This window comes from Aptenodytes forsteri, unplaced genomic scaffold (genome assembly GCF_000699145.1).
Source record: "Aptenodytes forsteri isolate BGI_AS27 unplaced genomic scaffold, ASM69914v1 Scaffold217, whole genome shotgun sequence".
NCBI classification, from domain to species: Eukaryota; Metazoa; Chordata; class Aves; order Sphenisciformes; family Spheniscidae; genus Aptenodytes; species Aptenodytes forsteri.
The window spans coordinates 4,808,598-4,820,821 of record NW_008796222.1 but is presented as its reverse complement, the minus strand read 5'-3'; the positions used below and the strand labels follow the sequence as shown (position 1 = coordinate 4,820,821).

Genomic DNA, 12,224 nt, shown 5'->3' with positions numbered 1-12,224 from the left:
TCCATCTTGGAGCCGGCTGGCATTGGCTCTATGGGACACAGGGGAAGCTTCTAGCAGCTTCTCACAGAAGCCTCCCCTGTAGCCCCCCCCGCTACCAAAACCTTGCCACACAAACCAAATACGCCTCTGAATGGTGAGGTTTGTCATAGGATTAAAAATTACTGCAAGCAAGAACAGGAGATTGAGTGATGTTGCAGCTCAAGAGAGTTGCATTTCAGAGAACTAGTGCAAATGTAAATGTTTTATGGAGACAGAGTTCCTTTCACGCTTTGGAGATTTGATAACCAAGCTTGTGTCACGCATGAGGATAATGCGTTTTTTTAAATCTTGCTTGCTATATGAAATCTTATCGTGCTTTGCCCGTATGGGTGCCTAAGTTTTTCTTCATGCCTTATTGTTATTTCAATTAGCTAGTACAAGAGAAAAATCTCTGTTATAATTTGCCAAAGCTGCCTCTTTAAAGACCCTACGGATCTGTACCCTGCCACTTTCTGCGGGAGTTTGAGTCATCAGCCTGCTTGCTGTATAGATATAATGATAAAATTGCCAGTGAACCGTGGCAAAGAAGTTCATGTTTCTGCTTAGAGTTGCAAATTATCTGCACAATGGAAAGCCCAAGGCAGCTGTGACTGGGGCACCAGAACTGGCAACCCGTGGGTCGCAGATACACGGGTCTGCCCATCACAGATCAACTACAAATTGCAAACCTCACACTCTTTCTTCAACATGTATTTTAAAGGTGAATGCCCTTGAAGAATCAACTATTACCACAGAAGCCATGAATTTCACTAAGCATGTAGTCATGTACTCACTTATATATCCTGACAAATACCATTCATAATTATTGCTGAACTGAAACAAAAAATCCCCCACATTTCAATACATTAGTTCTATGGTTTTTCATCGACATTACATCATTTAAAGTAAAATCCAGCTCCTATTAAAATTAAATTAGCCTTTCCTGTAACTAGAGTGGTAATTATGTACTCTTACATACTAAATAATACAAGAATAGCATATAATTTCCTTAAACATATAGAACTATCTATATTATATTTTACTTGTTAATTAGCAGTAACCTTTTATATTTAATGCCTTAACCTTACAACCATGCTTTTACTTACCAGCTTCAGTGTAAAAATGTGTCTATACAATATCAGCTAAAGATTGCTTTGAGGATTTAAACTGCTTTGGGGCTTAGCTGCTATAAATACTAGTTGCCACTAAAAGGCCAAAGAGGTCATTTTTATAATGAAACTTTTTATACAAGAAATGTATTTTTTAAAATTTGGTATACATATACAACGGCAACATTTCTGAGGTTTTCTGCTTCTGAGGTTTTGACGCAAATAAAAAAACAGGTAGCAAAGATAATTGATTGGAGAGATGATACGTGTTCTGAATGTGTCAACAGCATCTTGCTTTATGGGTAAATTGAAAAGCATCAGATAATGTAAATCTTATTCATCTTTTCCAGGAAACTAGTTTCAGTGTTCTTAATTTAAGAGAAAGAAAAACATACTCAACAGGACAGACAGATATAATGAATTTATTTTTTCAGTTGCAAAATACAACTGAAACCAACAATAAACTGCATTTCAACCATAACAAATTATTATTCAATAAATCAGAACTAGCTTGTAAAAAGTCTTCAGGACCCGGTTATTTCCGAAAGGGTCTGAGACCCCAACTTTCCCAAAGGATTTGGCTACTTGGTAGTAATTTTCAACATAGAAAGGACAGCTTTCAGTGTATTACAATTTGTTCAGCCTTTCCTTCCTCCTCCAGAAAGGTGTATTGACTTGTGCCCCTGAAGGCCGTGTCAAATCATGCAGAACCCAAAAGATTACTTCCTAGCCAATAACTGACAGAAATGTTCCTGCCGTTGTTACTCTGCTCTGTGAGATGTCAAAGTACAGCCACCTCTAAAAGATTAAAGGGAGAACTCATGAGCAACTCATTAAGAAAGGGGGAACCACTCAGTCATTTCTGCTTTAAAGTTATCCTTCAACTCAGGCAGCATAATTTCATTTGCAGGCTGTAATTAAAGCTATAATTGGGTTTTGACTAGATCGCAGACTTATGGGGTGGGTTTAGATTGCTTCTTTAAAAACACTGGTGGTAATACAAAGTGTTGGTAATTTTTGAGTGTGAAAAACAGTGAAAATAGGTAAGTCACCAAGTATTGGAAATACTTCTTTGACCAGGTTGGAATTTTACGTAACCTGCAACCTCACATGTACAGGAAAAAGCTACTGGAAGCATTTATGTACTCTGGATTGGTGCCTAAAATATTCCCTCTGGATTAAGATTGTAACACACACAAAAAAACCAATGTAGGCTGTGTCTTCACTGCTTGAAAAGCTTAATGTGTGCCTGTGTGGCTTCTTACCTTAAGGTGAGCAATGTTTGTCACCCATCCAGAGGAAAAAATAGGGAAAGGGAAAGAAAACATTAGTTTTACAAGAGAGGGGAACATGACAACGTTAACCCAAGTTTGGAGAGTAAGGCTGATCTTGGTGAGTTTACCTCAAAATGAAAGTAAAGGGGCGTATCATCACTGCATTTATCTTAATATAGCTCCTTCACAGTCTCAAAATGCAACTTTTTCTTAATCTTAATCTTAATAAGAAATGCCTGTCATCTCAAACAATTGCTTGTTTTCAGGCTAACTTCTTCAACTTACCCCAGAAGCCCTTCCCACCGCCCTTAGATCCAGGATGAGTCATTCAGACAGAAATTAATTAACAGATCCCTGAAAGACTAACACCTGCTAGTAGAATCTTGGCATTCTCTTAGGATTTTTTTTAGATTAAGTCTTCATCTAAATATTTAAAAATATTATAGTCTTATATTCTTTTGATGGATTTTTTTTAGATTAAGTCTTCATCTAAATATTTAAAAATATTATAGTCTAATATTTTCTTTTGATTGGTTCCAGATCAAGCAAAGAACCACACAGGGCTATTTTCTCAAAGGATCTCAAAAAATCACCATTTAAACTAAAACAGAAATGAGAGAAATTTCCCTCACGTACAAATAATGAGTTTTCTCATATAAACACAAAACAGCAAAGGAATTTCTAAGGCTTTCCTTCACTGCAGACTCTACCAGGCTCAGATGCGAGTTTAGCGCGTGCCTTGTGCACAGCTGTTTTGTTCAAGCCGGGATCAGCAGTCCCTTGACCGTAGGGTAGACCCAAAGTAATGTCAATTGTTACTCCCAAGATAATAGCGGTGAAACTGCGTGCCACAGGCAATTGCAACAGCCACGATGGGATGGTCTTTCCATCCCCCAGCCACTCATCCCTCTGCAAAACTCTGGCAGCGAGGCTGCTGCTCCACGTCTCCCCACAGTTTGCCACTTGGGTTTTCTCCAATGTCACCCTCTTCCATGTTAGATACAGCAGAAAAGTAACCAGCAAAAAAACCCAGTGGCAGGGAAGCTCTTCCTCAGGCCAAGCTCATGCTACAGATGTCTACTGGCAGACCTGCAGGCGTGATCTCCGACCAAGACACCTGTGTTGGCAAAAGCTCTTATGTAGGTGCAGTTAAAGCAGCAAATCTGCACCTTCACTGAGGCTAGTTTTAGCCTTTATTCCTGGGTGCCCAGGAGTAAACTGCACTGGCTCGTATAGCACATTGCCAGTGCCAGCTACATCCAAACTCAGAAGTTTTAGCAACTTCCTTCTGTAGAGCATACCTGTACTGAAGAGTCCCCCCTTTCCCATGCGACACCGCACAGATACCCTCCCTCCTCCTCCTCCTCTCTAACTTTTGAGTCGCAGCGTATGCAGACAGCAGCCATGACTTTCATGTAACTGATAGAAGGAATGCTTTCCTCGTGCTGACTTCACTATTTCGGGAGCTTTGTTTTAGTACAGCAAACATCTGACCTCCTGTTTAGGAAAATCAGCCTTAGAAGTTTTGCTAAAAATAACTGCTATCAGATAAATCTACTTGTGACCTTGGGGTTTTTTTCTTTTTGCCACTAGTACACTCCTTCACGTTCTGACCTCTTGCTGCAAGCACTGCTTTGACTACTATAAAATAGAAATGGGTCAGGAGATAAAAACATTTAGTATTTAAAAAAACCCAACACCTGTTATAGTTTACCTGCTGATTGGCAAGTCAAGTCACTCGACAGTGCAGCCAAACTGGTGAGCTCCCCTGCAGCAGTTGCGCTTACTCCACTGTTAAGAAAATATTATTAGAAATTGTTGCCATTAAGAAATTAGTATTTTCCTTTTTTCTTCAACAGCAACTTTGAAATACAAGGAAAGATTTATGGCAAAGCTTCTAAGCCAGTGTAAATCACTGGAATTCCTGTAAAAGCAAAAGAATTAATATTGGCTGATGATCTGCCCCTATAGTTATACGGCCTGGATGCTGAGCCGTAAGATAGAGCTCTCTATTTTCTGAGATTTGCCACAATTAAGCAGTTTAAAGATTTTTCAAGTCAAAACTTGGGTATCGCTAATGAAGTTTTAGTTTTCCTCCCTGTGCCTTTTCCTTGGTGATAATCAGGAGGATATATTTGGATTCACTTAAGAGCACAACCCTGCTGTTTACTAGGAGGTTTCTGCAGCGTCTGGCTCCAGCCCTGCTCACTGGCCAGGAGCAGACCTCAGAGAGGGGAGGGGAGTTCTGCTTTCTGTAGGGCTTCTCACTCGTCACTGGGATGCTGTGGTGTCATGATTAAAAAATGTTGGCTTTTCTTTTGTTGGTCAATACTGCAAAATGATTCCTGACGTTTCTGCTGTGTATTTTGAGAGAAATCTGTTTCAGTCTTGGACTGTGCTTTTCATTTAAAAAAATGCCTTCCATCTAAAGAGCTTAGTTAAGATTATATTTGTTTAATGTATTGGTTTGTTCAAGGAAATCTCAAAAAAGGATTAGATGTGAGTATTGAGTTTATCAAGCAGGCCTGTGTCTGGATTAGATTATAATTGTCTTCCATTCAGTTACTCAAATATTTTCCTGATCACTCATTGAGAATATTACGTTTTCCCTTCTTCTTGTGGTTTCCTTTTCCTTCCTTGTGGCTGGAACTCCAATTTTTCTTCTGATAAAAGCTTGTGGCTGTCATTTAGTTTGTTTACACTAACTGAACAGCACACAGACACTGAGATACCGTCAGCTTATAACTATGAAATAAATCCATCCGTAACACCCAAATACACGCATGGATATGGGTATACATAAGCATCAGAGCACAATGTTGTAATTAATGTCACTTAATACCTGGATCTGGATAACTGGAACGCAGGAACTGGAACGCAGTAACTGACAGAGGTTACTGCTCAAACATCATCATTGCCATTTTATTTACACCGGGGCTGCTGTAGTCCTGCAAGCGAGGCGGGGCAGGGCAGGAGTCCTGCTTCTGAACTCAGGCTAAGGCATATAACCCCTGAGGGCTGCCCAAGCCATTGGGAAACACTAGTAATGCTGAATGGTCACTGCAAAGGAAACTGGCTTTCATCACTCGCATTCAGGGTCTGGTGTGGGAGCAAAGAAAGGAGTGGGACAGAAATTCATGGGGATGCATCTAATAACTGACATTTCTGTAGATCTAGAAAGGGACATAGACCTTGAGATCCTCCATGTCTGACTTGTAGGAGTCTTTGGCTCTAAAAGTTAATATCCGATTTGTCTTGGTAACAAAATGAGTCTGGGTGGAATTACCTAAGTATGATAGAAAACTTCTGGGACTGTGGTCCTCAAGCAATTGGGTAGAGCCAGCTAGTTCATTCTTCCAGCCTCAAGCTGTTTAGTTTGTTCAGGGTGGTTGGTTTTTTTAGGAGAGTGGCAATAGGGGATGAATCTTGTGCTGAATTCATTGTCAGTGTAGGTTAGGACTGATTAGAGCCTCACTGTCAAATTATATCTCAGAGAGGACTGGGTATCTGCCCCCTGCCTAATTTATGACTCTCTATCAGGGTTAGGTGAGAAGTGGGTGCCAAGATGCAAAGGTCTGCCACGACAGCAGCAGTTGTGAGCATGCACAGTAGCAGAACCTGGAGAAATTTACCAGCTAAAACATTAGGAAAACAAGCAACGTGGAAATAAGCAACTATTTTTTTTCCTGAGACTTGCTTTATTATCAAATACTGTATCTTAATGTTTGCATGCTTTTGCATCAAGCTGTGGCCTGTGCAAGCATTTCAGTTTAGTGCGATAGAGCTGCTTACAGCTTCTCTGTGTCATCAGTGCTAATATGGAATAAGACCAGATATGAAATGAATTTCTGCTGTGCCCAGGAGGCAGACTCCAGACCTGTATCATTGTTCTTTGTTGATGAGCCAGTATTGCTGGACCTAGTGGTACTGTTGCCACTTATATCAAAAGAAGTTGGATTGAGCTTTGGTGTACAATTCACATGATACCTTTGCAATCCAGGGGAACTGCGATTTATTTTAAGTTGCAAAGTTTTTGCAGAACTTAGTTTAAATGAACTTACAGCCGTCTTCATCTGTGACATTTTCTGGATCTCCATTTTTTCAGCGGCTCCACCAATCTATCTCCCTCTATCTATCTCCCTCTTCATTTCTCTTTCCCTGTAAACTTGCCCTTCTTCCTCACCGTATGTTTATTCATAGCCACTAAGATTCCAAGTATGCCTTTCTGGATCAGTCCAGAGCTTTCTCATAAATGTATCACACAAATAAAGCAATAATATAAAATGTTGCATATTCCAGGCAAAGCAGATGCAGGAAATGAAATCATTGATTAAAAAAACCTGGAAATAGAGGAAGATTTTTACTATGTTTGTGATACATAAAATCTGCTTAATGGGTGAAGAATAGTATCTGCTTCATGCAACTTTCAGTGATGCCTTGGGCGACATTCTTACATATGGATACCTTCTGATCATCTTCCAAAGTCAGCTTGCTCAGACAAAAACAATATTTAAATGGATAGATTGGGGTTTGAACAGTAAAAAAGCCATTATTCTCTTTTGGAGTCTTGTGCATTGTATATAGAATGGATTTGGTGTTCAAGCTGATTGTGTAAAGCTAGTTTACCAGGAAATATCAACAAAATGATTACCATTTTGATCTAACTGGTTCTTTTCTTCAGCATAAGCAACTCTGTAGCAAGTCTGCCCCATTTGTGCTACTCTTTGGTTAAACTACTCTTGGGACGCTCCAGACTGCTAGACTAAAAAGCTAGTGGAAGCTTTTATATAAAAGTAACTGTATGGCATTTAATTTTTATAGCTCATAAAGATTTTCAGAAATACTTGCTGTCTTTTTTATTATTATTTGTTATTTCAGAAACCTTTGTTTTAAACAGAGCTGTCACAAATAGACTCAGCAGCCAGTATATCCATTGGGCCCTCCGCAGACTAGAGAAACGTCTGCCTGTTCTGCCGTGCCCAGGACGGGCTCCGGAGATTCCCCTGACTCAGACAAAAGGAGGAGAAAACATACTTCTTTGACAAGCTGAAGTAACCCACTTCATAAAGCGTCATTCACTTCCAATCAAGCCTCCTCCCATTCCTACTTTGCTCCAGCCGCTATCTGGTTTTTCAGCTGGATCTAAATACCAATTCGCTTTAGTTATGTTTAATATGGTTTTACAGCTGTGGACCTGGATGCTGTCCTGGTGCCTGCCTGTGAATCGCTTGTGAGACAGACCTGAACTTCCTGTTGTTTGTGCCAAAACTGCTCAGATTGTGGTTTTCTGTTTCACAAAAGCTGCTGAGCGCAAAAAAAAAAAAAAAAATTGTAGCATATAGTGACAGGACATCATCACCCCAAATTTACTCCAAATTAAAAAAAAAGTTGTCATTAATAACTTACTGTTCCGATGAGCTGAGTAATAGTTTTTATGTTTTGCTTTGGTTCTAAACAGACAACTTGGGAAGGAGCTAACCCTTTTTTGTTGGGTTTTTTTTTTTTTCATTTATTGGAAGGGTATTTGTTTCTTGAATGAAGTTTTATTTGTGTGTTTTTTAATTTGGTTTCTTGAACTTTGAATACGAGGTGAGCACAGGAAGTATCAGTTATCTGGCTGTGAGGATGGGCAGGTCACTGCTGGCAGTAAAGACTTTTTTAAAAAGCTACAGAAAAGAAAGCTTTGACTGTTCAGAACTATTTTAATGCATTCAGTGTTCTTTACAGACTGGAAGCGATGCGTACGCCAAGTTACAAGTGCAGATTTCTAAGAATGCTTGGTACAAAATGATGTTGTTAACACTAGACTACAAGAAGGTCTAAGAGCCGTTGGCTTTGGGGAATCTTGATGTAATAGCCACAAAAAAAAAAGAAACTGACTTCTTTGTTTTAAGCGTACCCCTTTTATGAGTAAATTGCTGAGATAAAAGAGGAAGGTGACAAATCGAAGAACGAACTTGAAAGTGTTCTAGTGGGAAAACTCCATCTAGGGTCAGTGAAGATTTTTGTTTAATTTTTAAGCATTAGTTTAATAATTTTCTATGACTAGCATTTTTTTTAGCAATCAAGGAACTGAATATCCTTTGCTGCAGTTGAGTAAACTCTGAAAGTCAATCCCTTGGACAGCTGAAGATGTCAAATAAATATGTAATCACGCATTCTGATTGAGTTCTAATGCTGGTGAGCAAACAGCTCAAGGGCTTAAGAAGTACTGCTATTCACCACAGGCTTATTTTTTATGTTACAGGGGCTGTGTTACTAATCAGATGTGGTGTGTTTCTGTCTTTCAGATTTACCACTGGATTATAGATTTACACGATTTTCCTCAAATAGCTCAGCAACTGCTGGGTACTACCCAAGTCCTCCAAGAGCACTGCTGCCAAACGAGGAGTCAGTGACTATGAAATAGGTTGTCGGCTTTTTCCTTAAATAACCCTGTGGTCCTTACTTAAACTGCTATCACATGCTAATTAGTGAAAATGTTGTGTGATGCTTCATAAAATAGAATGATGGATTAAAGCAGACTCCTGTGTAGACTTGTGTTTCACTTGTTGCTCTAGTCCAGCCAGAAAAGGTGAGCAATGCATCCTTCTCTCTAAATCTTCTGACCACCACTACCTTTCGCAAAGTGCTATCGGCTTTTTCCATGCACTGCCCAAAGCCTTCAAGAGAAATGTACTGGTAATAACTCATCCCAAGTTACATTCTACATTTTCAAGGATATTTTCAGTACTGTCCCTATTTAAGGTGATGCTGTTGCTACTGTAAGCCCCAGGAAAGACATGAACCAGACCCTCAGCCATATTCCATTAAGAGTTCCCTTGGACAGCCCAGGTTATCATCGTAGATCAGTGTTTTGCAGGCTCTGAGGAATTTATACTCTCACTGTAACTGTTCTTGGAGATACAGAAAGACTGAAGCCCAAAGAGAAAGATGCATCATACCCAAAAAGAGACTTGAATGGGATTTAGGCAGCTAAATGCAGACTGACAGTCCTGAAAGCCTTCGTCACATGCTTCATATTCCTGAAAGTGCCTAACCGCTATTCAACAGCAAGGTTCCCTACATGCCTCTTCCTCCTTTAGGCTTCAATACCTCACGAGTCAGAGCTCTTTTGCAGGAGGAGGGAAGCCTGTGTACAGTTCCCTTGTCAGCTTGCGTGGATTCAAACCCGCATTCTCCACCTCCCTGGGAAATCCTTCCAAGAGTAGGAAGGATATAGCACCCAGCTATATAGAGCCATCTTTGCTAAGCACAGCCTCAGCCCAGAAAAGAAGCAAGACTGAGGACATAACCTGAATATGTGATTGCTTATCGGCTAATTTAAGAAAACGGGCATCCCGTTCCCTGTGGATTCAGTTCCAAAGACCCAATTCTCCAGCGCTTTGGACAGGGAGCCTTCAGTAACTAATGCAGGGTAGCGGATGCAAAAACATGTCAAAGATATTTGTTTAGTCAGCAGTTGGGCACACTAGCGTGGCAGAATTTTGGATAAATTTCCCTCAAAGTTTAAAGAAATTTTATTTTCTTGCTTTCAAGAAAAGCCCACAATAAAAATTTATTTTCTGAGGCCTAGACAATTATCAGAATGGATTTACTTTGTTTTAACATTTAACTTGTGCTAACATTTAACACCACAGCACACTTGATTTTTGCAGCTTCACCAGTTAAAATATTTTGTGTCAGAATCAGACCCAAACACCATTCCTTCTCATCTCAGAGATATCAGTCTTTGTTTCCATACTTTTTTCCTACCTTTGTTTCATTTACACAGGGATGTTATTTTTACATTCTTGTGGTCCAGTATACTTACAGGTAATATGCAACATTTCCAATTTAACATTAAGCATTGGTTTTTTTGAAAAAGAAACATAAAACAAATGAGGAAAAAAACTGAGAAAAACTTTCCTTAAAACAAGGTAGGTTAGGAAGGAAAATGAAAGTGCCATTCTCCTCCACATAAACTATAGGCTGAAAATATTTGACTTAAGAAGGTAACAATAAGTAATACTTGAGTTTATTTTGAAATTTTTAAATTAGCATCAATGTCTTGGGCAGCAAATCTGGCTCACGATAAGGGTATGATTTGTATTAAGCAGAGAGACACACAGATTACAATCTCAGATCCCTGATTACAGCATCACTTGAAGTTCTAACCTGAATCAAGTAATCCTCTGCAAATAATTTGTAACTAGGTTGCAGTCCAAACCAATATTGTGTACCCTTACACTTTTGTTGTTCTGAATTTGGAACTGATTTTTATAGGTTGGGGATTTTTTTCTTGTTTTTTAAAGAAAATTAATTAAAATTGAATTGTTAATGAAAATTAGAGTGAAAATCATCTAAGTCCTTGGTTCCTGGCGTCTCAGTGGAGAAGCAGTATTTTTTTTAATGGAAAGGTGACAGATTCTAAGGACAGCCTGAACACAAATCTCACCAGAACAAATACATATACGGACTTGCTCAACTAGGAGGTGACAGTAGCCGTCTCTGACGAAGGCTGTCACCAGCCATTTGTACTTGCCGCCAGAAGGACCACGCAGTAGCAGAGAAAGAAGTGGATAGTAGAAGGCTACTGTAAGCATGACATATGCTGCAGGAAGACTTAGGAAAAATAATTGAACCGTTTGCCCAAAAACCAGAGTTCATGTGAAATCAGGGCTTAACGACTCTTACTAAAGACTCTTCTTATTCAAGACTCTCTGAAAATCATACAGGTCTCATTACAAAGCGGAGGCTAGCAACGGAGGAACTTCAGGAGGGCAATCGGTGCTGTGGCAACGGGAGAGCTCTTGGAAATGGAGGTGGCGTGGAGACCAGAGGGAAGAAATGCGCATGGCAGAAAATTGGTAAAGAGTTGGCCATATTTAACATGACACTGTAAAGACACCATCTTTGCTTCTTCCTTCTCTTTTTTTTTTTTTTTAACCCGTGGAAATCTCTGAAATTTCTTGGATTCTGTTGTGAGAGGCCCTTGACAGAAAGATCGCTGAAGTGCCTGCAAAACTATCTTGAGTATCGGCAGGGAGACATAATTTTAGAGTTGTAAAGATTCATTAAAATCGCTGTGTCTGGTTATATAGCCCTGAAAGCCCCAGTTTTGCTTAAAACCAGAGGTGAATACCAAGTCTCTTTTGGTGTCTGTTTTGGTATAAAGCACATGTGTCTGAATTTTAAAATAAAGAGAATTTATTTCTGAAAAAAATGTATGTTCTCCGAATTTAATTTATAGCTGAGCAGCAAAAAGGAAAAAGGGAGACAAGGTCATCACAAAGCACTGCAAGGAAAGGTTCGTGCTACAGCCTCAAACAAAGCAAAACTTGACCCACTCAGAATAAAATAAATATAAATCAATGAAAAACTAGTCTAAATTAATACCTTTAATAAATTAATACTTTTAATACCTATAGGGAAGTCACCTTTGATGCAAAGCAGAGCTTACTGCAAGTGTTTCCTGAATAGGGCTTGTCCCTAGAAACTAAAGGCTTCTTAATCCCCAGTGAGTAAAAGTTAAATAAACAAATGCAGATAGCTTGTCCGTGGTAGACACGGGGCACTGCTGGACACAGGCTTTTCTGAGGCTGCTGCTTCCCCAGGCTGCTGGGGCTCTCCAGCTCGTTTGAGTCCCAGGTGCGTGATAGTGCAGCAGTGCTGGAGCGATTCCTAAGGGAATTCCCAGGAAAATTCAAGTAACTAGCAATAGGATGAGAGGAAATGGCCTCAAGTTGCACCAGGGGAGGTTTAGATTGGACATGAGGAAAAATTTCTTCACTGAAAGAGTGGTTAAACATTGGACCAGGCTGCCCAGGGAAGTGGTTGAGTC

At 39.7% G+C, this 12,224-nt stretch overlaps 1 protein-coding gene across 1 annotated transcript in view; it reads left to right on the top strand.

Moving 5' to 3' along the window:
- The window catches only part of NT5DC1 (5'-nucleotidase domain containing 1), a 162,012-nt gene extending 150,452 nt beyond the window's left edge, over nucleotides 1–11,560 (top strand). The window contains exon 12 of the mRNA XM_009289193.1: nucleotides 8,692–11,560. Coding sequence (XP_009287468.1) covers nucleotides 8,692–8,810 — 119 coding nt within the window. The 3' untranslated portion in view covers nucleotides 8,811–11,560. The remainder of the gene's footprint in view (nucleotides 1–8,691) is intronic.
- Nucleotides 11,561–12,224: the final 664 nt, after the last annotated feature.